Raw genomic sequence first — 20,351 nt, 5'->3', positions numbered from 1 at the left:
AGAGGCATCTACGTGGCCAGACCACCCCCACCCCCACCCCCACCCCAGGTCACACCACTGCGGCAACTTCAGTTTAGGATCGTTTGGGGGCAGGTGTCGGAACCGGGAACTAATGTGTTATAAGGCCTGGCTGGGCACTCACTGGTGGGCCTGCAAGCCGGACGACTTGAGGGGGAGCGAGGTTTTCGTGGTGGGGAGCTTAGGAAGGGGTCCCCGAGGACACTGGGAGGGGTGGAAGCAGGAGAGGGCATCCTTATCTTTTTGCCCTCCCCAGCCATCAGCCCCCCTCCCCCACCCATGACGGGAACTAGGAGGCCAAAGTCTGCGCCAAGGTCAAAAAATTGATTGTTTTGCAGGGAGGGGACAGGAGTGAGACTGTGGAGGGATTTGCAGGGGAGAGCACAGCCCCTCGTCCTCTAGCCTGGGCTGGGGGTTCCTATCTGGAAGGCTGGACTGAGGCCAGGACTGTGCCCCCACCCTTTGGGGGGAGAAGAACGGCTTGGGCTCAGGCTGCCTGCCAGGGCTGATAAGGGGCCCTCTTGGGGTTCCCACAAACGGTTTATCACTGTGGGGGGAACAGCCTGCAGGGCTCAGGAGGGGGCACGAGCATGGAGCGACTTTGGGGTCTACTTCAGAGAACGGTAAGACCAAGTGGGGTTGGGGGGACACTTTAGGCCTTCTCTCTGGGTCCTTCAGCCCCCTCCCAAACCCCAAGGCTGGCGCCTCCCCTTCCCACCTCCGTCTCTCCCCTCCAGCTTGCCTCTCAGGACCCTTTCTCTTGCCTGGTGCTCCTCTGGCACTCCAGAGTCACTGTTGTGCCCAGATCCTGCCCCATCCCCCATGCCTCTTTCCCCAGTCTCATGCCCACCATGCCCCCCGCAGCAAAGGTTGTCCCCACGACCCTCTCAGACCATCTACAAGCGTGTGGAGGGCACCCAGCAGTGGCGCCTGGAGGAGGAAGAGGAAGACAGGGAGGAGGGGGCTGAGCCAGCAGCCCACTTCTGCCCCATGGAGCTGAGGGGCCCTGACCTGGGCTCTCGAGCAGGGAGGCAAAACCTCGGACTCTGGGCAACAACAGGACGAAGGGCTGCCCCCTACCTGGTCCTGACAGCCCTGCTGATCTTCATTGGGGGTGAGAGTCTTCCCGCCCCCACCAGTGAAAGGCCTGGGTTGGGGGGCTTTATGGAGTCCAGAGTGGGGCACAAGGAGAATCTCCATCTTGCCATCCCTCAGCTTTCCTTCTGGGCTATGTGGCCTTCCGAGGGTCCTGCCAGGCATGTGGGGATGACGTGTTGGTGGTCAGCGAGGACATAAACTATGAGCCGGGCCCGGACTCCCACCAGGGCACATTGTACTGGAGCGACCTCCAGGCCATGTTCCTGCGGCTCCTGGGGGAGGGGCACCTGGAGGACACCATCAGGTAAGGATCAGCCTGCCCCCTTCCCGGCCCTTGCAAATCCTCATCCACTCACTTGGACTCAGAGTCCTTTCCTCTCCTCCCAGGACCCTGATGTGGGGTCCCTTCTGAGTCCTTCCACTTGCCTCCCTGGCCTCCCTGTTTGATGGTCCTGGGAAGGATGTCAGGCATTTGGAGCTGAGGGGAGGGAGGGTGTTCCAGAGATAAGACAGCAGAGGGCTTGGGGTCTGAACGTGGCACTTGGGAGATGCGGAAGCTGACTGTCTGAGTGAGAGCAGAGGGGTCCAGTATCCAGACAGGAGGCGGGATGGATCCAGAAAAGTCCTGAATGCCACATCACGGAGCTTGGATTTTGACCTGCGACTGCGGTGAGCTTGGGGGGGGGGGGGGGCACTGAGAAGGGACATTTTAAGGAATCAGAAAAAAAACAAGCAAGCAAATGCATTTGTGAGCACAGACCATCCCCCTCCATCTGCATTATGAGAGGTGCCAGCCAGACACAGACCTGCAGGCCCGGAGCCCGGAGCACAGCACAAGCAGGTCGGGGTTTCTCCTGTTTTGCTGAGGTCACTTTCCCCATTGGGAAGGAGCTGCCCAGGTAGGTCCAGAGAAGAGGTGGGGCCACCAGTAGCCCTCTCTTGGGTCAGGAATAGTGTTTCAGTGGATTCTCCTGAGTTTTCTAAGTAGAAGGTCACACAAGCTATAGACAGTGAGAGATACGTAGCTTTTTTCTCAATGCTTAGACCCTTTATGTCATTTTCATTGCTTTATTTTATTAGAGAGGACATGAACTTTAAAAAAATGTAAAAGGTAATGATGACAGCAGATAGGCCTATCTCCTGACTTGCGTAGGAATGTTTTTATGCAGCTTTGTTATTGAATGTGAACTTTGCTATAGACTGGATAGCTTTTTATAAATGAATCAAGGAAGTTTCCTTCTCCTCCACCTCCTCTTCCTCCCCTCCTCCTCCTCCTTCTTCTTTTTTTTTTTTTTAAGATTTTATTCATTTGCGATAGAGAGAATGAGAGACAGAGAGCATGAGAGGGAGGAGGGTCAGAGGGAGAAGCAGACTCCCTGCTGAGCAGGGAGCCCGATGTGGGACTCGATCCCGGGACTCCAGGATCATGACCCGAGCCGAAGGCAGTCGCTTAACCAACTGAGCCACCCAGGCGCCCCTCCTCCTTCTTCTTTTAATGATCAGGAAAGGAGGGACAGGTTTGGATTTTTTTTTCAAATATTTTTCCAGAATATACTGAAATGATCACCTGATTTTTCTGCTTTAATTTGTGTCTGTATGTTTTTAGTTTATGTTTCTGTAGTAATTGGTATTGATAGATTTTCTTGTCTTCATGGGATCAATTCGAAACTTGATCGAGGCGTATTATGACTCTTTGGCTACACTGCTGGGTCCACCTTGCCCAAAGACCTTACGTCCGTGGCATCAACAGCATGCAGGCCTTCTTATTTTCTTGAGCAACACTCAGTCGTCTGGGTATAGGCTGAGCGGGTGGATGGTTTGTCAGATCCCACGGTGAGGTGTGGCACCGGGGATGCCGTCAGAGGGCAGGGAGGCAAGAGGGTGATGGTGAGGGGGAGCGAGCAGTGAAGTGATGCACGACTCCAGGGTGGATGGAGAAGGAAGGAATGGAACTGTCTGGAGCACTCAGTGTGGTTGAAGAGCAGGCATAGTGGGGGATCAAGAAGCAAGCTGGAACCTGGAAAGATCTAGTCAGAGAGTGGGATATTGAGACTTTTAAGATTTATCTGATCAACTGTGTCTTATTTATCTGGATGTGTCCAGTACCTAGCACAGTGCCTGGCATTTAGCTGGTGTTCAGTAAATCCCCAGTGAATAAAGATTCCGGAGATGGAATTCTGGGTAACGCCAAGACCAGTGGGGGTGTGGTGAGGGAAGTGAGCAGCAGGACTCAGTGACACTGATGAGGTCATTCATTCATTTATCCACCAAATACCTTTGAGCACCTACTATGTGGCAGGTGCTTGGCTAAGTAGGTGGGGGCGATGAGGCAGAGAGCAAAAGTCTGGGCCTTGTCCTTATGGAGCTTACAGTCTATGGGGGGAAATCAATACTGAACTAATAATCACATTCACGACACATATTTATTACTAGGATCACTGTTTTGAAGGAAAAGTAAAGGATGTGGGGAATGAGTATAACCAGGGGGATCTGACTTAGAATGGGGGCCAGGGAAGGCTTCCTTGAGGAAGTGATGAGCTGAAGCCCGAGGGGTGAGTCGTTCACCAGGCATAGAGAAGGTGGAAAAGCATTTCAGGTCAGAGAACAGCAGGGGCAAATGGTCTGGGGTGGGAAATGGTGGCCTATTGGAGGAAGTGAAGGAAGGTCCATGTGGTTGTCTGAAGGAGAGCAGAGGGGTCCAGCATCCAGACAGGCAGTGGAACAGACCCAGAGAAGTCTTGAATGCCACATGATGGAGCTTGGATTTTGACCCATGACCCCGGGGAGCTGCAGTGTCAAGGTGGATATGGCCGGGGCCATAAAAGGGCTTAATGGCTACACAAACTGCTTTGGATTTTATTCTAAGAGGGAAGAGAGAAATGAAGAATTTAAAACACTAGAGAATCATGATCAGATGTAGGGGGAGGGTTTTGTTTTGTTTTGTTTTGTTTTGTTTTGTTTTGTTTTGTTTTTTAAGGTCGGTGCAAAGAACAGAGTTTATGATACTCCTGACGCAGTAGTTCAGTGTCTCAGTGAAGGGCTTTTTTTGGTTTGGTTTTGTTTTTTAAAGATTTTATTTTTAAGTTATCTCCACACCCAAAGTGGGGCTCAAACTTACAACCCTGAGATCAGGAGTCACATGCTCCACTGACTGAGCCAGCCAGGCCCCCCAGTGAAGGGCTTTTTTATTTAATTTCCCTCCCTAGCCCTGAGCACTCTTTTCCATCCCCTCCCCCAGAAGCACCTCATCTGATGTTTGATGTGTGCCTTTAAATTCACACGTGGCTTTGCCATATATATAATGTTTTATGTGCATATGTAGATTTTTCAAAAACATTAATGTTTGTATAAAATCCTCTGTTCATTATTTTAAAAGTTAAGCCATATGGAAAAATATAAAGTGGAAAGTGTAAAAAAAAAAAAAAAGAAATCCAAGATGTATTACTCAGATATAGCTATCTCTAGTGTGTGTTTTTAATTTTGATAAACTTTTTTTTTTTAACTTAACACAATGTTTTCAAGGTCTGTCTGTACTGCAGTGTGTACAGCAAATTTATCGTCAGGCACAGGAATCCACAGTGTGCATCACCCATTTTACGAACACCCTGACAGATGCAGTTTCTTTTTTTTTTTTTAAGATTTTATTTATTTATTTATTTTTAAAGATTTTATTTATTTATTTGAGAGAGAGAGGGAAAGCATGAGCATGGGCATGGGCAGAGGGAGAGGGAAAAGCAGACTCCCCGCTGAGCAGGGAGCTCGAGGAGAGGCTCAATCCCAGGACCCCAGGACCCCAGGATCATGACCTGAGCCAAAGGCAGCAGCTTAACGGACTGAGCCACCCAGGCGCCCGGACAGGTGCAGTTTCAAACAAATGCTCGCTTTCCTGGATCAGGATGGGAGAGGACTGCAGGAACGGTACTGAGAAAGCCACAGCGACCATGGAGTCCTGGGGTGCAGGGGTCTTCTTGAGAGCTGAGGGGTGGAGGCTGAGACTAAGGCGCACCCTGCACGTGGATTTTGAAGTGGCAGCACAGAGTGAGGGGACCATGGTGTGGAGAGGAAAATGCTAAGCCAGATGCCAAAGTCCTTGATGAAAGTGGACAAGTGACAAACTGGCTGGAAGAGGGGTAGAGGAGGGGAGAGGTGGATGGCACAGGCTTCAACGGAAGCAAGGTTTACTGGAGGAGAAATGGGCAGAAATTCCAACAGTGGAGCCGGGAGCCTGCCTCCGCTCCAAGCCCAGGTAGTATGAGAACCTGAGTTCTCTCCTGAGCTCGAGAGCCCCATAGGAGACCCGGCCTCTCAAGGGACAGCTTGGGTTTCCGCCAAGGCAAAAGGTGGAGGGGTATTCAATGAGGCTGTGGAGGAGGGAGGAGTCTGCCTTGGAGAGGGCACAAGAGAAGCCTATTGGCAGGGAGGTCATGTGGGGGCAGCCTGTGGCGGGGTGAGATGGAAGAACAGGGGGAGCTCAGGGGACAACAGGCTCAGTTAGGTGGTGACTATGGAAGAAGACAGGGTGAGGTCTCCAAGACAAGGGACCCCGCGATCATATCAGTAACCATAGTGTAAGATGTCTCCGTGAGGCGCAGCTGGAGGACGGAGGAGATGGAGGGCCGCCTCTGCCCACTTAATCCTTTGGAAGAAAAGCGTTTCCATGCGTGGGGCAGAGCACAGGCCTGTGTGCATGTGTGTGTGTGTGTGTGTGTGTGTGTGTGTGTGCGCGGGCAGTCGATAGATTGGTGAGTTTGGCCTGGGCCAGGAAAAACCTAAGGGATGGTGGGCAGGATACCACGCTATCGGAAACTAAGGCTTTAAGCAGAAGGAGGCGGCCTTAGTGACAGCCCGGGTGGTGACTGGATGGATGGTGATGGCAGGGGTCAGGGAGAGACTTAGGAGCCCCTCACCGTCCAGGGCCCAGGGCGACCCCCCCTTTCCTCCAGGCGCCCAGAAGTCCCTCTCCCCTTCCGCGCCCCAATCCCACCTCTTCCCGTTCAGGCAAACCAGCCTTCGGAAAAGGATGGCTGGCTCAGCCGGGATGGCCGCTCTGGCTCAGGACGTCCGGGGGGCGCTCTCGAGCCAAAAGCTGGACCACGTGTGGATGGACACGCACTACGTGGGGCTGCAGTTTCCGGACCCGTGAGTGCGCGGGGGGCGCGCGGGGGGCGCGCGGGGGGCGCGCGGGGGGCGCGCGGGGGCGCTCACCACCTCTGCTCCTCAGGGCTCATCCCAATACCCTGCACTGGGTCGGTGAGGCTGGGAAGCTCGGGGAGCCCCTGCCGCTGGAGGACCACGACGTCTACTGTCCCTACAGTGCCACGGGCAACGCCACGGTGAGCGCCCCCTGTCCCGCCCCCAGGACAGGGGCAGCGAGCGCCCTTTCCCGGGTGGCGGAGGAGGGACCCGGAGAGCACGCCTCACCGTCCTCCCCATCCCCAGGGAGAGCTGGTGTACGCCCACTACGGGCGGCCGGAGGACCTGCAGGACCTGCGGGCCCGGGGCGTGGAGCCGGCGGGGCGCCTCCTGCTGGTGCGCTTGGGGGAGATCAGCTTCGCCCAAAAGGTGAGGGTCCCTGGATGGGGGGGTGGCGTGGAACCGGGAGGGTGCGGGGCCGGGGAACGCGAAGATAGGATAGCGGCAGATGGGAAGCGTCTAGGAGGCTGTCGGAGAGAGAAAAGAAAGAACCAAGTGGGTCGTAAGAAAATGCTGGCGGGAAACAAAATCGGGAGGTTGGCATGGGGGACAAACACGGAGGAATGCAGAGGCCAGTGGGGTTTGAGGGATGCCAAGGCACTGGGGGAAGGCGGGAAGATGGGGGTCAGGTGGTGCCCACAGCCTCGCTGTGGCTCCATGAAAGCGGAGCGGAAGCAGTGCGACTTCACTTTTCCTTGCCTCTCCTGCCCTTACAAATCGGTTTTCTCTGGGAGAAGGAGTCCGTTAGCCACTTCCCTTCCCCAGGTGGCCAGTGCCCAGGACTTTGGGGCCCGAGGAGTGCTCATATACCCCGATCCAGCAGACTTCTCCCAGGATCCACACAAGCTCGGCCTGTCCAGCCACAGAGCTGTGTATGGACATGTGAGTCTGGGGGCAGCCAGCAGTGGATTCTTGGGGTCCCCAGAACTGGACCTCCTTGTCTGGGATGGGGCCGGTAGGCTAGTCTTCGGAGCCCAGCTCACAGCTTCGGTGTGGACACCCGTTTCCTCACAGGTGCACCTGGGAACTGGGGACCCCTACACGCCTGGCTTCCCTTCCTTTAATCAAACCCAGTTCCCTCCAGTCCAGTCCTCCGGCCTCCCTAACATCCCCGCCCAGCCCATCAGTGCGGACATTGCCTCCCTCCTGCTGAGGTGAGGGGCCTGTGGGGGCCAGGAGGGGAGGAGGAAGGGAGATGTAGCTAGCCTGTAAAGTGCTTTTGGGTGAACTAGAAAAAGATGGATCTTCTGAGGGGGCCCAGCCTCACTTTGAGCAGGACACAACCTGCACAACTGTCTAAGGCAGCAGGCAGAGTGCAGAAGTAGAGCTGGAGCCAGAAGGTGGGAGGGAAAGAGCAAAGAGGGATCTCTGGGCTCTTCTATAGCCTGGGCCTCTGTGCCACTTCCGACCCTTTCTGCCCCACCTCTCTCCAGGAAGCTCCAAGGCCCTGTGGCTCCCCAGGAATGGCAGGGGCGCCTCCCAGGCTCCCCTTATCGCCTGGGCCCTGGGCCAGGCTTGCACCTCGGGGTCAACAACCACAGGGTCTCCACCCCCATCAGCAACATCTTTGGCTGCATCGAGGGCCGCTCAGAGCCAGGTGTGCCAGCTTGCCCAGCGTCACCCGCAGCCGGCAGGAGGGGAGCCGCCACTCATGAACCCTGGCTAGAGATGGGGCTGGAGCAGGAGGCCCAGGGGGGAGTGGGCAAGAGTGGTGCCCAGTGGAGGGGGTGGCAGGGCTGAGCAGGGAGGGAGGCTGGCAAGTTGAGGCTGATCTGGGACTGAGGGGAGATGGCAGTGAGTAGATCCCATGGTCAAATCTGTCCAGAGACAGGATGGGTAGTTTGGCACAGTAGTGAGTTCCCTAGCACTGGAGGTGAGCAAGCATGAGTTGGGTGATATAGCATGAACGGGAGTTCTGATGAGATAGATGAACCTTTCAAGCTTAAGTAGACACGGATAGCAGTGGGCAATCAAAGTGGGTTCTTGAGCCGAAGAGTGTGGTACCTACAAGCCCTGAGGGAGAGATGCAGGGGGGCTGTGATGCAGCTCAGAGGAGAATGCTGGAGAAGGGGTGGGGCTGGATTAGAGAGAAGCATGAAGGAGGAAAGCCTGTCAGGACTTGTGAGGGACATGGCTGACCAGGGAGGTGATGGAATCCAGCATGAGGCCAGGCACCCCGCTGAAGGAGCAGGCCATCCAGGCAGGGCTGAGGGGAAGAGGGGCACTCTCCTGAAGGACAGCAAGGATCGCAGGGCTGGGGCTGCAGAGATGTGAGGGGCTGGAAGGTGGAGAGTGGTGGGGGCGGGGCTGGGAAATGGAGGCGAGGCCCCGGGAGCACGCAGCCTCCCAGGTAGTCTCTGGGTATTGCCAGTGTAAGAACATGGACCCCAAGAGCCTCCCCTCCCGCAGATCACTACGTTGTCATCGGGGCCCAGAGGGATGCGTGGGGCCCAGGAGCGGCCAAGTCCGCTGTGGGGACGGCCATACTGCTGGAGCTGGCGCGGACCTTTTCCTCCATGGTGAGCAATGGTAAGGTCAGGGCCTGGGCCGGGCAGCTGGGGCTGTGGCCCGAGCCAGCACAGGGCAGAGAGGCAGTCAAGAGCACAGGCTAGAGGGCGGCCACGCAGACCTGGGCTCCAAACCTGGCTTCCTCACATCCCAGCCGCATGGCCCCGGGCAGGTCGCTTTACCTCTGTTTCCTCATCCAAATATGAGAGTAGAGTTGGCCCTCGAGCAGCGCCAGGGTTAGGGGAGCCGACTTCTCCGCTCGATTGAAAATCTGCATGTAAGTGGACCCAAGCAGTTCAAACTCATGTTCAAGGGTCAGCTGCAGTCATAGTCCTTGGTCTGAGTGAAGCATTAAGCAGGAGACTCCATGTGAAAGCAAGCTCCACACTGTGATAGTGGAGTCGGGGCAGACCGGCTGAGGCAGGCTGGGCAGGGGGCTTGGCGGGAAGGATGGAGGGAGCCCAGGGCCGCAGGACAGGAGAAGACAAAGATGGGTCTTTGCTTGGCCTCCAGAGGGGCCCATCCTCCTGACCCGCTCTGCTTCCAGGCTTCCAGCCCCGAAGGAGTCTTCTCTTCATCAGCTGGGACGGAGGTGACTTTGGGAGTGTGGGCTCCACAGAGTGGCTGGAGGTAATGTGGGGTCCAGGGCAGGGAGTCAGGCAGTGGGAAGAGGTGGGGGGTTAAACTCCACGCCCCTCACCCCCAGGGTTACCTCAGCGTGCTGCACCTCAAAGCCGTGGTCTACGTGAGCCTGGACAATGCGGTGCTGGGTGAGTGGGGGCGGGGCCACCTGCTGGGGTCCCTCTGGTGCACCCGGCCGCGGGGCCCAGCCTTGAGTCTGGCATCCCTTCTCCTCCCCCTCTGCAGGAGACGACAAGTTCCATGCCAAGACCAGCCCCCTTCTGATCAGCCTCATAGAGAACATCCTGAAGCAGGCAAGAGGCTGGCCAGGAGCGGGGGATGAAGGGAAGCTGGTGGCGGCCAGAGCCTGACTGGTGCCCCCTACCCTGCCCCCCAGGTGGACTCTCCTAACCGCAGTGGGCAGACCCTCTATGAGCAGGTGGTGTTCAACAATCACAGCTGGGATGCTGAAGTGTAAGTTGGGGCCAGGAGGGAGGGAGGGAGGACAGCTGTGGGGGGAGCCGAACCCACAGAGCCCTCCCACCTGCCCACTCCCAGGATCCGGCCACTGCCCATGGACAGCAGTGCCTATTCCTTCACGGCCTTTGCGGGGGTCCCTGCCGTCGAGTTCTCCTTCTTGGAGGTGAGACTTCCTGGCCCTGCCCCAGAGCAGCAGCCCCTCTGCCTGTCTGCACCGTGCCCCTGCGCCAGCCCGCGCCCTGTCCCGGCAGGATGGCCAGGCGTACCCGTTCCTGCACACGAAGGACGACACATACGAGAACCTACACAGGGTGCTGCAGGGCCGCCTGCCCGCCGTGGCCCAGGCTGTGGCCCAGCTCGCTGGGCAGCTCCTCATCCGGCTCAGCCACGATCACCTGCTGCCTCTGGACTTCGGCCGCTACGGGGACGTGGTCCTCAGGCACATCGGCAGCCTCAACGAGTTCTCTGGGGACCTGAAGGTCCAAGATACCAACCCTGCTCCTGGCTCCTGGGGGTGGGGGGAGCTATATCCCCTCAAAGTGTTGCCCAGGCCAGAGGTCTGGCCCCTCCTCCCCACAGTCCTTAGGGTCTAGTCCCCTCTGGCAACCTGGCCCCTTGACTCCTGCCTTAGGACCCAGCTGGTACCCTCCCAACCGCCCAGGTCTTCTCCCCTCTCCCAGCATCCCGTCCCCCTACAGCCCCTCCTCCTGCCAGCCCTGGGGTCCCAGCCTAGGCCGGGGTCCTGGCCCCTGTGTCCGGCCCCAGCCTGCATCTCCACCCCCAGGCCCGCGGGCTGACCCTCCAGTGGGTGTACTCGGCGCGGGGGGACTATATCCGGGCGGCGGAGAAGCTGCGAAAGGAGATCTACAGCTCGGAGGAGAGCGATGAGAGGCTGATGCGCATGTACAACGTGCGCATCATGCGGGTGAGGCCCCGCCCCCGCCCCGCCCCCCGCGCCCCCTACTCCGCGTCTCCCGGTGGCTGGAGCCGACAGGCCTGTCCTGCGCGCTGTCCCCGGTCTCCGCCTTTACTTCGTCCCTGTCCTCCGGCTCCCAGTCCTGGGCTCAGCGCTCACACACCGGCCAGGCTGGAGCGACCACTGAGACAGGCCCCGCAAAGTGATAAAACCGACAGGGAGGGCTGGCTGCTGGGCCGTCCGTTTGTCAGACCACGTGGCAGAACTGGGAACCCCCCCCCCGCCCTCCAAACACACACACAGAGCCCTCCACTGCCTACTCACCCATCTGGAGGGAAAAAGCATGTACACGATTGTCCACAGTACAAGAGGCCCAAGCTTATGGCCCAGGAGGGGCAAAGGCTTAAGAAATTCAGAGCAAGGAGAGCTCTCTTCCTTGTGGTAATAAGGTGGGTGAAACCCAGAGAAGCTGCCTGGGGGAGGTGTCATGTAAAGTTATACAAGACCTTAGTCCTTGGCCCATTCCTCCTGCTTAGTTCTGAATACTTTGCAACCCACACTCCATCTCCTGTTCCAACCCCTCCACTTCCTTCCATTTCTTTACTCCAAGAACTCAACCTGGCCACTGATTTTGGGAAATGGGATAAGTAAGGACTGTGGGCGTGGGGATAAGTCTACAGGGCGAAATTAGAAACAGGATCATCCTCTGTGAGTGTAGGGTGGACAGGGAACCCATAGTGTATGCACGACCATGGTTTTGGAACCTGTCTGCCCCCTTTTTTTTCCTCCTTGAGTCCCTGCCTCTTTCCCTTGGCATCGCTCATTCCTTCTTTCTGTTCACAAACCCACCCCTCTTGCTCTTTCATCCTTGCTCCTTTCTCCTGATCCCCCTCATTCTCCTCTCTCTGCAGTTTCCTCTTCCTCCCCCACTTCCTGACCTCTCCACCTCTCCTTCCCTTTGTCCCCTCCACTGAGACATCAGTGATCCTGCAGGTGAGACAAGAGGTTGGGACTGGTTCATTCTCATTCACAGATCTTGCTTTAACTCCTGCTGTCCCAGACTCCAGGAACACAAAAATATACTCCCCTCACCCAACCCCCTAAGTTGCCACATGCCTCCCTCCCCCTCTTCCCCGCCCCCAGGGAATAAAGGGCATCTGTGCGTAAGGGGCATGGTTCAGACTCAGGGCTGGAGAGTAAAAGATTCCAGACTTCAGAACCAGCCGCACAGAGCTGGGCCAGACCCAGGGAACTTTGTGGCTCTAGACCAGGGGTTGGTAAACAATTGCCAGTGGGCCAAACTTGGCCTGCTGCCTGTTTCTGCGAATGAAGTTTTATGGAAACACAGCCATGCTCATTGATTTTCATATTGTCTATGGCTGCTTTTGGGCCAGCTACGGTGGCCAAGTTGTGTTTGCAACAGAAACAATATGGCCCACAAAGACAAAAATATTTACTACCTGGCTTTTTGCAGAAAAAGTTTGCTAACCCCAGCTTTAGACTATGATGTTGGTCTTGAAGAACGGACAGAACTTGGGTTGGTGCAAAGAAAAGACATTTCAGAGTGGAGAGACCCAGAGTAAGGGTGTGGTGGGGAAGTAGGCCTGGCTGTCCTTGGGAGTAGGGTGTGGACCAGCAGAGCCAGAGCAGAAGCCTGGGGAGAAGCAGAGGGAGAGGGGCACCAAACAGTGGGCTAGAGATCACCTATGGGGAGCCCTGAATGCCAGGATGAGAAGTTTGGATTTTTAGAGTCTGGGCATCAAGGAAATTAGGAAGGTGGTTGAGCAGGGTGGTGATGTGAGCGAAGTGGAGTTTTAGGAAGGATTTGGCCAGACTGTAAATGGTGAAGAGGGAATTGAAGTTAGCGAAGACCGAGCTCTGGATGAGAGTGGCAGGTGGTAGTAGAGGCCACCTGTGGGTGAGGGGACTGGAATGAAGGAAAATGGACAGACAGGGTGTTGAGGGAAGAGGAGGAGGAAAACCATAGCAGCTGCCATTTACCAAGGGCTGTGTGTGAGGCTGGTAAGGTGCCCTCTTACCCAGTGGGGAGGTCAGAAGGGTGGAGGGCAGGATTCCAGTGGATGATTTGTCAAGTAGGCTTGGCAGTTATCCCCACGAGGTCCTGACTGCAGCCAGGGACATGGATGAGCCCTTGGAGTGAAAGATGGAGGACTTGAAAAGATATAAGCCTAGAGATTCCGATGTTGCTGGGGAGGCACCCACACAACGGTCATTAAAAAGTTCCCCAAGTGATTCTAATATGCAGCCAGGCTTGAAAACAACTGGAGTGTAGGTGAGGAGAACAGAGGGTGGAGGTTGAGCCTTGGGCCTGCCCAAAGGTGGGAGCAGAAGGAACCACAGAGGGTGGAAGAAAGGTGGGAGAATCGGGCTAGTAGAGTTGCCATCTCAGGAAAGATGAACAGCATCTGAGTTGTGCAGGGAGGACAGAGAGTCAGGCACTTCATTAGGACTGACCGGTCCCTTTGACCTTTGACTCTGGGCTGTGGACATTGGTGGTGGTGAGGGGGAATGCGTGGGGTGTAGGAAAGTGAGGAACAGCAGGACCATAGACTGTCCTTTGAGGCTTCAGCCGGGTAAGTGACTAGGCGAAGAGGGAAGACTGGGGAGACGTGGTTGCAGGCTTGGAGGCTCAAAGCTTAGAAAGAACGGGATAGAACCCAAAACACAGCAGGAGGACGCATCCTACCCAGCTGCTGGTGACGTCAAAGAATGGCCGCTCCCGATTGGGTAGCCGAAGGGAGGTGGGGCTTAAGGCAGCTGCTCTGCAATGGACGCTAGGCGCGGACTGGGTAAGGAATTGCTGTTCCGGCCCGCGCTCCCGGCAGAGCCCCGCACCCCGACCTGATTCCCTTCTTGGTGCAGGTGGAGTTCTACTTCCTGTCCCAGTACGTGTCGCCGGCCGACTCCCCGTTCCGCCACATTTTCCTGGGCCGCGGAGACCACACGCTGGGCGCGCTGCTCGACCACGTGCGGCTGCTGCGTTCGGGAGGCTCCGGAGAGCCAGGGGCCGCCTCCTCCGGGGTGGCTCCGGGCCTGGGCTTCCAGGAGAGCCGCTTCCGACGCCAGCTGGCCCTTCTCACCTGGACGCTGCAGGGGGCCGCCAACGCACTTAGCGGGGATGTCTGGAACATCGATAACAACTTCTGAGGTCCGCGGGGAGGGCGGGGGGGGGGGGGTGGCATATGCCCGGGGCTCCTGCTCTCGCGTTAGAGTGATTTCTGGGTGATGGAGGTGCCTAGTACCAACCTGTCGTTGCTGACCGATCTCTCATTAGCCCTTCCCGTCTCTGCAAGGGGCCCAGCCAAGATGCCAGCGCAGACACCCACACCCGGGCTCTGCAGTGTAGGAGTAGGTGAGCGGTGCCTTCAATGGGCCCGCCGTACTGTCAGCCGATCTGAGAGCACCCGCTCCCTCATCACACAGCCCCTTCCCCTTCGGGAAAGGGGTCCCCCACACCTAGTGATGCCTCTGGAAGGTTTCCTTGGCCCTGGGACGTGGCCAGCCCCCTTGGTGGGAGAATGGCTGGAACCATAGCCTATAGCCCCAACAGGTGGTCTGTGGCGGGAGGGGCTGGGGTTTGGACCTTAATAAACCACCCGGTGGCATCTGTTGTTTATAAGCACCTTTATGCTTTTTCCTTACCCTCACTCCACCCAGTCATTCCTCCCTTGAGACGGGCAGAAGGGCCGGAGAAGATACAAGTAGGAATGCTGTCTCTCCACATCTGAGGAGGCTGCAGCCCTGGCTCTCACTCCCAGGGCAACTGCATAAATCCTAGGGCTGGGCTTTGGGCTACTCGGTCCTCTTTTGCTCCCAATATGGCATGACAGGTCCTACCCTGGTTCCAGGATGAAACTCTGCCTCTCCCCCTGCCCCCTCCTTGAGCTCCCTCTGAGCCTGACTGGGTTCTCAGGAGCCTGGACCAGGGTCAGAAACCTCCTCAACTATTTGCTTCTCTGACATACTGTTCAGAACAAATTTCCCAAAGTGGTTTCCCAAAGTGGCTCCTCAGCCCTTCACTTTGTCCATTTGCTCCTTGTAGCACACAGACTAATGGTCTGGAAAAAGATGTTCACGTCCTAATCCCCGAAACCTGTGAGTGAATGTTACCTTACACAACAAAAAGGACGTTTTGGATGTGATCAAATTGAGGATCTTGAGATGGGGAGTGTTTTGAGCTGAAATATACCGCCCCCCCCAAATCCATATGTTGAAGCCTGACCCTCAGTACCTCAGTCTGTATCTGGAGATCAGGCCTTAAGTTCAGATGAGGCCATTAGGGTGAGCCTAATCCAATCTGATTAGTGTCCTTCTAAGAAAAATTGACACAAGGGAATCTGGATGGCTCAGTCAGTTAGATGTCGGACTCTTGACCTCAGCCCAGGTCTTCATCACAGGATCGTGAGTTCAAGCCCTACGCTGGGCTCCGCACTGGGTGTGGAGCCTACTTAAAAAATAAATAAATAGGGGCGCCTGGGTGGCTCAGTGGTTAAGCGTCTGCCTTCGGCTCAGGTCATGATCCCAGGGTCCTGGGATTGAGCTTCCCAGCGGGAAGCCTGCTTCTCCCTCTCCCACTCTTCTGGCTTGTATTCTTGCTCTCACTATGTCTCTGTCAAATAAATAAATAAAATCTTTAAAAAATAATAAAATAAACAAACAAACAAATAAATAAATGGGGGCGCCTGGGTGGCTCAGTCAGCTGAGTGTCTGCCTTCAGCTTGAGTTATGATCTCTGGGTCCTAGGTTTGAGCCCCACATCAGGCTCCCTGCTCGGCGGGGGGCCTGCTTCTCTCTCTACCTGCCTCTCCCTGCTTGTGCTCTCTCTCTCAAGTAAATAAATAAAATCTTAAAAAAAAAAAAAGGACACAGAGAGACACCAGGGATGTGTATGCACAGGGGAGCCAAAGAGGCTTTAGGGGAAATCCAATCTGTTGACACCTTAATCTTGAACATCTAGCTTCTAGAACTGTGAGAAAATTAATTTTGGCCATTTAAGCCTCCCCCGCTTCTGTGCAGCCCTAGCAAACTAATAGGGAGATTATCCTGGACTGGGGGAGGGGGGACATGTAATCACTAGGGTCCTTTTAAAAGGAGGCAAGAGGAACAGAGGTGGATAATGGAGATGTAACAGCAGAAGCAGAGAACAGACTGAGTCTTATCCTGCTGATTTTTGTCCCCAATCAACAAACTGCCAGTGTCACTGGCTGCCCCCCTTCCTTTCTTCTCCCTTGCCCTGCATCTGAAAAAGGGCGGGACACATACCTTTCGAGGATCCTATTCTTTTCCTGTGCCTTAGTTTCTCCTGCGGTTAAGTTGAGGTAATGTCAGGCAAGGCCATTTCCCCCAGTCTTGGCAGGGGACCTTGGTGTTTCTGACCCACTGGAGCTGAAGTCTTTTTTTTTTTTCTTTTTAAAGATTTTATTTATTTATTTGAGAGAGAGAATGAGATAGAGAGAGCATGAGAGGTGGGAAGGGTCAGAAGGAGAAGTAGACCCCCTGCTGAGCAAGGAGCCCGATGCGGGACTCGATCCCGGGACTCCAGGATCATGACCTGAGCCGAAGGCAGTCGCTTAACCAACTGAGCCACCCAGGCGTCCGAGCTGAAGTCTTAAAGGGAGAGACAAAATAAGGCAGATAAAGGGTCAAGAAGCAGAAAAGGATTCTGGGTATTGGAAGCATCTAGGCAACCCTGGCAAGAGGCTCTGATGGCTCAAGACTATGAGATGATGTCTGCAGTAGGTGGATCAAGCAGGATTTGTACTTAAACTTTGTAGTTTAAGTGTATCAGCTTAGGGATAGGACCCTATTTGGGGGGCTAAAGGGGCCCTTAAAAATCTGCTTGCCCAATTCCCTCATTTTAGAGGTGGAAATAGAACCTCAGAGAAGTTCAATGACTTGCTCAAGGTCACACGGTTTTCCCGGTGTGGCACCAGGACTGGAACCCAGGTTTTCTGTATCCTCACTGGGCCCCTTGACTGCCCCCTCATTCCTGGGTCCCCTGCGGCTGGGAGGAGGAACTGGAGGAAAGAAGTGGGAAGAAAGGGGCTGCTCCCTCCATTTCTCAGTTTAATTTTAGAAAATTTATTTTATTCAATTTGGAAAATTAATACAAATCCCTGGGTGCTTGGGGGAGGGCGGATGGGCAGGAAGAAGAGGAGGAGGAATTGAGGCGAGGCATGAGCATCAGAGTGGCTGTCTCATGTGCACGTCCAAGTCCCTGCCCCTGCCCCAGGAGGTGGGGGGAGGTTGAGCAGGGAGCTCAGGTCCGAAGGAACACCATGGTGAGGAGTCCTGGAGAGGGGAGAGAGGACAGCAAGCTGATGGTGAGCAGCGCTGGGGCTCTGCTAGCCTTCTTCCTAGGCCCCCACGCCCCTGGCCACTACTGTGCTCACCCAAGATGTATGCTGCCACCAACTTCTGTCCCAGGGAGACGTGCAGGATTTGGGGCAGCTGGCTGCCAAGCTCGTCCTGGAGTGGGAGCAGCAGGAAGGCCACAGAGACTATGCCCGTCAGCAAGAAGAGGAGGAAGGAGCTGGTGGCCAGTTGTGGGGGGCGGTCTGGGAAACAAGGCTCATCAGGAGCTCCACCCCCCTCCTGCCCAGCCCAGGGTCCTCCAGGGAGGACGCTGAAGATGGGAGGTGTATTTTTATTGCCCTCCAGGGGGCATACTGCAAGTGTCCCCTCCTCCCTGGAGCCTCTGTCCCCAAGGCCACGAGAGACCCTCTCCCCTCCGGTCCCTCAGCACTTTTTCTCTTCACCCTGCCTTCAGTATTGGCTCCTATGTACATGTCCATCAGGCAAGGGACTCTCTCCCATATGCAGCCCACAACTTGGTATGGGTTTCTTATGGAACTGAGCTGAGCTGGCACATGATGGGAAGTACTGAAGTTAGAGCTAAGGAAGAACTTTTCCCTCTAGGTAGAAGCCAGAAACCAGGGAAACTACAAAGTCTGCTTTTTTGCCTAACCTGATATAAAATCTGAACTCCCAGGAATGCTTCTACCAAAAAGCAAAAGACGGAACCAGAAGACCCCTTCAACTCCAACTGAGCGCATCTCTAGGGTAATGCTCAAGAACTCAAGAATTCCCATCCCCCAACTCACTCTCTGGGAAGTGTCTGGCCGTGGGTGGTGCTGTCCAGGAAGGAGGCCCTGGGTGGGGTGTTGGGTCAGGCTGTCCCTGAAGCTCAAGGGGGTAGGCTGGGGCCCTCAGAACTGAGGTGATGTCCTTGCGCCCCACCACTCGACCCTCAGCTCCCTCCTCAGACAGCTCAATGCGGAAGCGGTCCTGGATGTCATAGTGGCTGGGAATGGGGGCCACGTGGCGAATCACACTGTCCCAAAATAGGAGAGAGACCCATTGAGAGGAAGTGAGTAACAGGCAGTGATCCAAGTGGATCCAGGCCCCGCCTCCCAGGAGCCTTTCCCTTAGGGATGTAGACAGGTGGGGAAAAAGGTTGCCAAGAACCAGGTCTGAGCCCTATTGACTCGGGCACGGTAATTCAGACAAAGGTGGCAGCGACCCCTGGCTCCCCTCCTCACTCACATGTCAATGCAGGATTGAGGTTTCACATATCCTTCTGCGTCAAACACCGTGTATTTGGCAGGTGCTGTGCACAGGACTGAGGGATAAAGGCACACATAGACCGACTATTGCTTCAGAGACAAGCTGGCCGGTGGAGGGACATTAGAGTCCCCCTTCCCTTCTACCCCAGGGCTGGACATGACTCTTCCAGTCCGCCAAGGTTGGCTATCTGACCCCACTCATCTCACTCCTCCAGCCCACACAGCCCCGCAGTGTCCTGCCGCCAGACCCAGATCCCTGGCATGAGGCACCCATCCCTTCACCTCGGAAGCGAAGCGCAGCTCCCGTGGGGTTATAGAGGGTCAGCAGCTGCCGGGGTCCGCTCCGCTGGTCCGCCCTGAATACTAGGTCCGGGGGAAAGACGAGGACCGGGACAAGTCCCGAGGGAGGAGGGGCGCCCCGGGACCCCCTCCCAGGAGCCCCCGGGCCCACCAGCTCCTGGTCCTGGGGCGCCCCACGGCGCATGCAGGCTGTGGACGGTGGACATAGGAGGGCAGAGCTCAGGGGACAGGGCGTGGAGTCTAGAGCTGGGGGACGACAGGGGAGAAAGGGATCGGAATGAGATCGGGGGGCAGGGCCTGGTCTGATGCTGCCGCCGCCGCGTCGGAACCCCGCTAGATGAGGCTCCCGCAGACCAGGCCCAAGCCCCCCAAACCCTTCCCTTCTCCAGCTCTGCCCGGGGTCCCCTTAGGCTCCGCCCCAAGCCCGACCTCATGGTCACGCCCACCCCATAAACCCTGCCCCTAGCTGCTCCCAACCCGGGCCTTGTCTCCAGGCCCGGCTCCCGATCTCCAAAAGCCCCGCCCGCCCCACCGCAGGCCCCGCCCCTTCCGGGCGTCCCCGCTCTCCGGCCAGACCCCGCCTACCTCAGCGTCCCCCTCCGGAACCGCCCCTTCTCCAATCTCTCCAGAGACCTTTATCTGTGCCTCCGACCTCTCCCTGAGCTCGGCGAGCAGCTCCTTCGTGCCTCAGCCTCCGAACGGCCGCTCGTGCTGTGAGACTTACCTTCTGGTCACTGCAACTGCCCATCAACTTTTGGCCGGACCGAGGCTGCCATCTTCCCGAGAGACCATTTCTACACTTCCGCCGTACGGCCTCTGTCATTGGCTAGGGCGGCCTCGTTTCCGGCGTCAGTATACGCCGATTGGTGAGTTTAAAGACGTGATTGGCTTGATCCCAGTGACGTAAAACTTTACGGGCGACTCCGGCCAGAAAGCTCTGCCCTGAGTAACTCAGGGGAACCGGGGGAGGCTGGGAGCTGGGCGTTGTTCCTCCCCACTGAGACCTCCAAGTCACTAGAATCACATCCCAAAGGGAAGACCTCTTTCTCTCTTTTAATCCCAGGCTCTCCTAGAAGCAGCGATCATAGCAGTTTTCCATAGTACTAGTTGGGAGGTTGCTTCCAGTTGGACTAGGATTGAGGCAGGGAAACTGCAGGGACCCCATGAAAAAGAGCCGGGTTTTTTGTTTTGTTTTTGTTTGTTTTTAAGATTTATTAGAGAGACAGCACGAGCGGGAGGGGCAAAGCGAGAGCGACTCCTGAAGCGGACTCCCCGCTGAGCGGGGAGCCTGTTGCCGGGTGAGGCGCGGCTCTATCCCAGGACTCTGAGATCATGACCTGAGCCAAAATCAAAATCAGGCGCCCCCAAAGCCATTTTTTCCCCTTTGCTTCTTTTCCAGCTTCTATTCTTGCTAGGACCTGCACCCCCACCCCACTCTACACATGCCTCCTGATACAAAAAGCACATGTCCTCCTTGTAAGGGACAAAGAGGTAAGCCTCTTTGGAGGCTTCCAGTACAGTAGGTGATACCTAGGGAATGACCTGACAGAACCATCATGTGCCTATTCCAGACCACTGGCACTGGATATCTCCAGGCCAAGACCCCCTGGCTTCAGGGAATGAGTGACTTA

General features: G+C 56.1%; 2 protein-coding genes across 4 annotated transcripts; one reads left to right on the top strand and one right to left on the bottom strand.

The window, feature by feature from the left end:
• The first annotated feature begins 355 nt into the window (after nt 1-355).
• Nucleotides 356-15,311, top strand: TFR2 (transferrin receptor 2). Its single transcript, XM_032430849.1, has 18 exons — nt 356-641; nt 883-1,132; nt 1,234-1,420; nt 6,115-6,255; nt 6,338-6,449; nt 6,556-6,678; nt 7,075-7,191; nt 7,324-7,463; nt 7,743-7,906; nt 8,719-8,838; nt 9,365-9,447; nt 9,524-9,587; nt 9,685-9,752; nt 9,836-9,912; nt 9,997-10,081; nt 10,170-10,397; nt 10,703-10,843; nt 13,718-15,311. Exons 1-18 carry the CDS (start codon nt 609-611, stop codon nt 14,000-14,002), a joined length of 2,418 nt encoding a protein of 805 aa, XP_032286740.1. The 5' UTR covers nt 356-608; the 3' UTR covers nt 14,003-15,311.
• Nucleotides 15,312-16,453: 1,142 nt separating this feature from the next.
• MOSPD3 (motile sperm domain containing 3) lies at nt 16,454-19,528 on the bottom strand. Of its 3 annotated transcripts, none has more exons than XM_032430877.1 (6): nt 19,306-19,528; nt 18,703-18,966; nt 18,401-18,476; nt 17,959-18,188; nt 17,248-17,412; nt 16,454-17,146 (listed from the first exon to the last, which is right to left on the bottom strand). In XM_032430877.1, the coding sequence occupies exons 2-6, from the start codon at nt 18,902-18,904 to the stop codon at nt 17,115-17,117; spliced, it is 705 nt and encodes a 234-aa protein (XP_032286768.1). In that variant the 5' UTR covers nt 18,905-18,966; nt 19,306-19,528; the 3' UTR covers nt 16,454-17,114. The 3 variants fall into 3 exon arrangements, with proteins under 3 accessions (XP_032286768.1, XP_032286769.1, XP_032286770.1); XM_032430878.1 differs by having other exon boundaries at nt 19,445-19,528; XM_032430879.1 differs by lacking the exon at nt 19,306-19,528 and adding an exon at nt 19,198-19,251.
• Between the last annotated feature and the right edge of the window lie 823 nt (nt 19,529-20,351).

This window comes from Phoca vitulina, unplaced genomic scaffold (genome assembly GCF_004348235.1).
Source record: "Phoca vitulina isolate PV1807 unplaced genomic scaffold, GSC_HSeal_1.0 scaffold45, whole genome shotgun sequence".
In the NCBI taxonomy this organism is placed as follows: domain Eukaryota; kingdom Metazoa; phylum Chordata; class Mammalia; order Carnivora; family Phocidae; genus Phoca; species Phoca vitulina.
This window is presented reverse-complemented; position numbering and strand designations above follow the sequence as displayed.

Coding starts and splice junctions, on each gene's coding strand:
- MOSPD3 (XM_032430877.1), bottom strand. CDS start 18,904: ATGCGCCGTGGGGCGCCCCAGGACCAGGAGCTGGTGGGCCCGGGGGCT. Junction 17,413..17,958: donor GGCCAGACACTTCCCAGAGA/GTGAGTTGGGGG, acceptor CTTGTTTCCCAG/ACCGCCCCCCACAACTGGCC. Junction 17,147..17,247: donor GGTGGCAGCATACATCTTGG/GTGAGCACAGTA, acceptor TCCCCTCTCCAG/GACTCCTCACCATGGTGTTC.
- TFR2 (XM_032430849.1), top strand. CDS start 609: ATGGAGCGACTTTGGGGTCTACTTCAGAGAACG. Junction 1,421..6,114: donor CACCTGGAGGACACCATCAG/GTAAGGATCAGC, acceptor CTTCCCGTTCAG/GCAAACCAGCCTTCGGAAAA. Junction 9,913..9,996: donor CACAGCTGGGATGCTGAAGT/GTAAGTTGGGGC, acceptor GCCCACTCCCAG/GATCCGGCCACTGCCCATGG.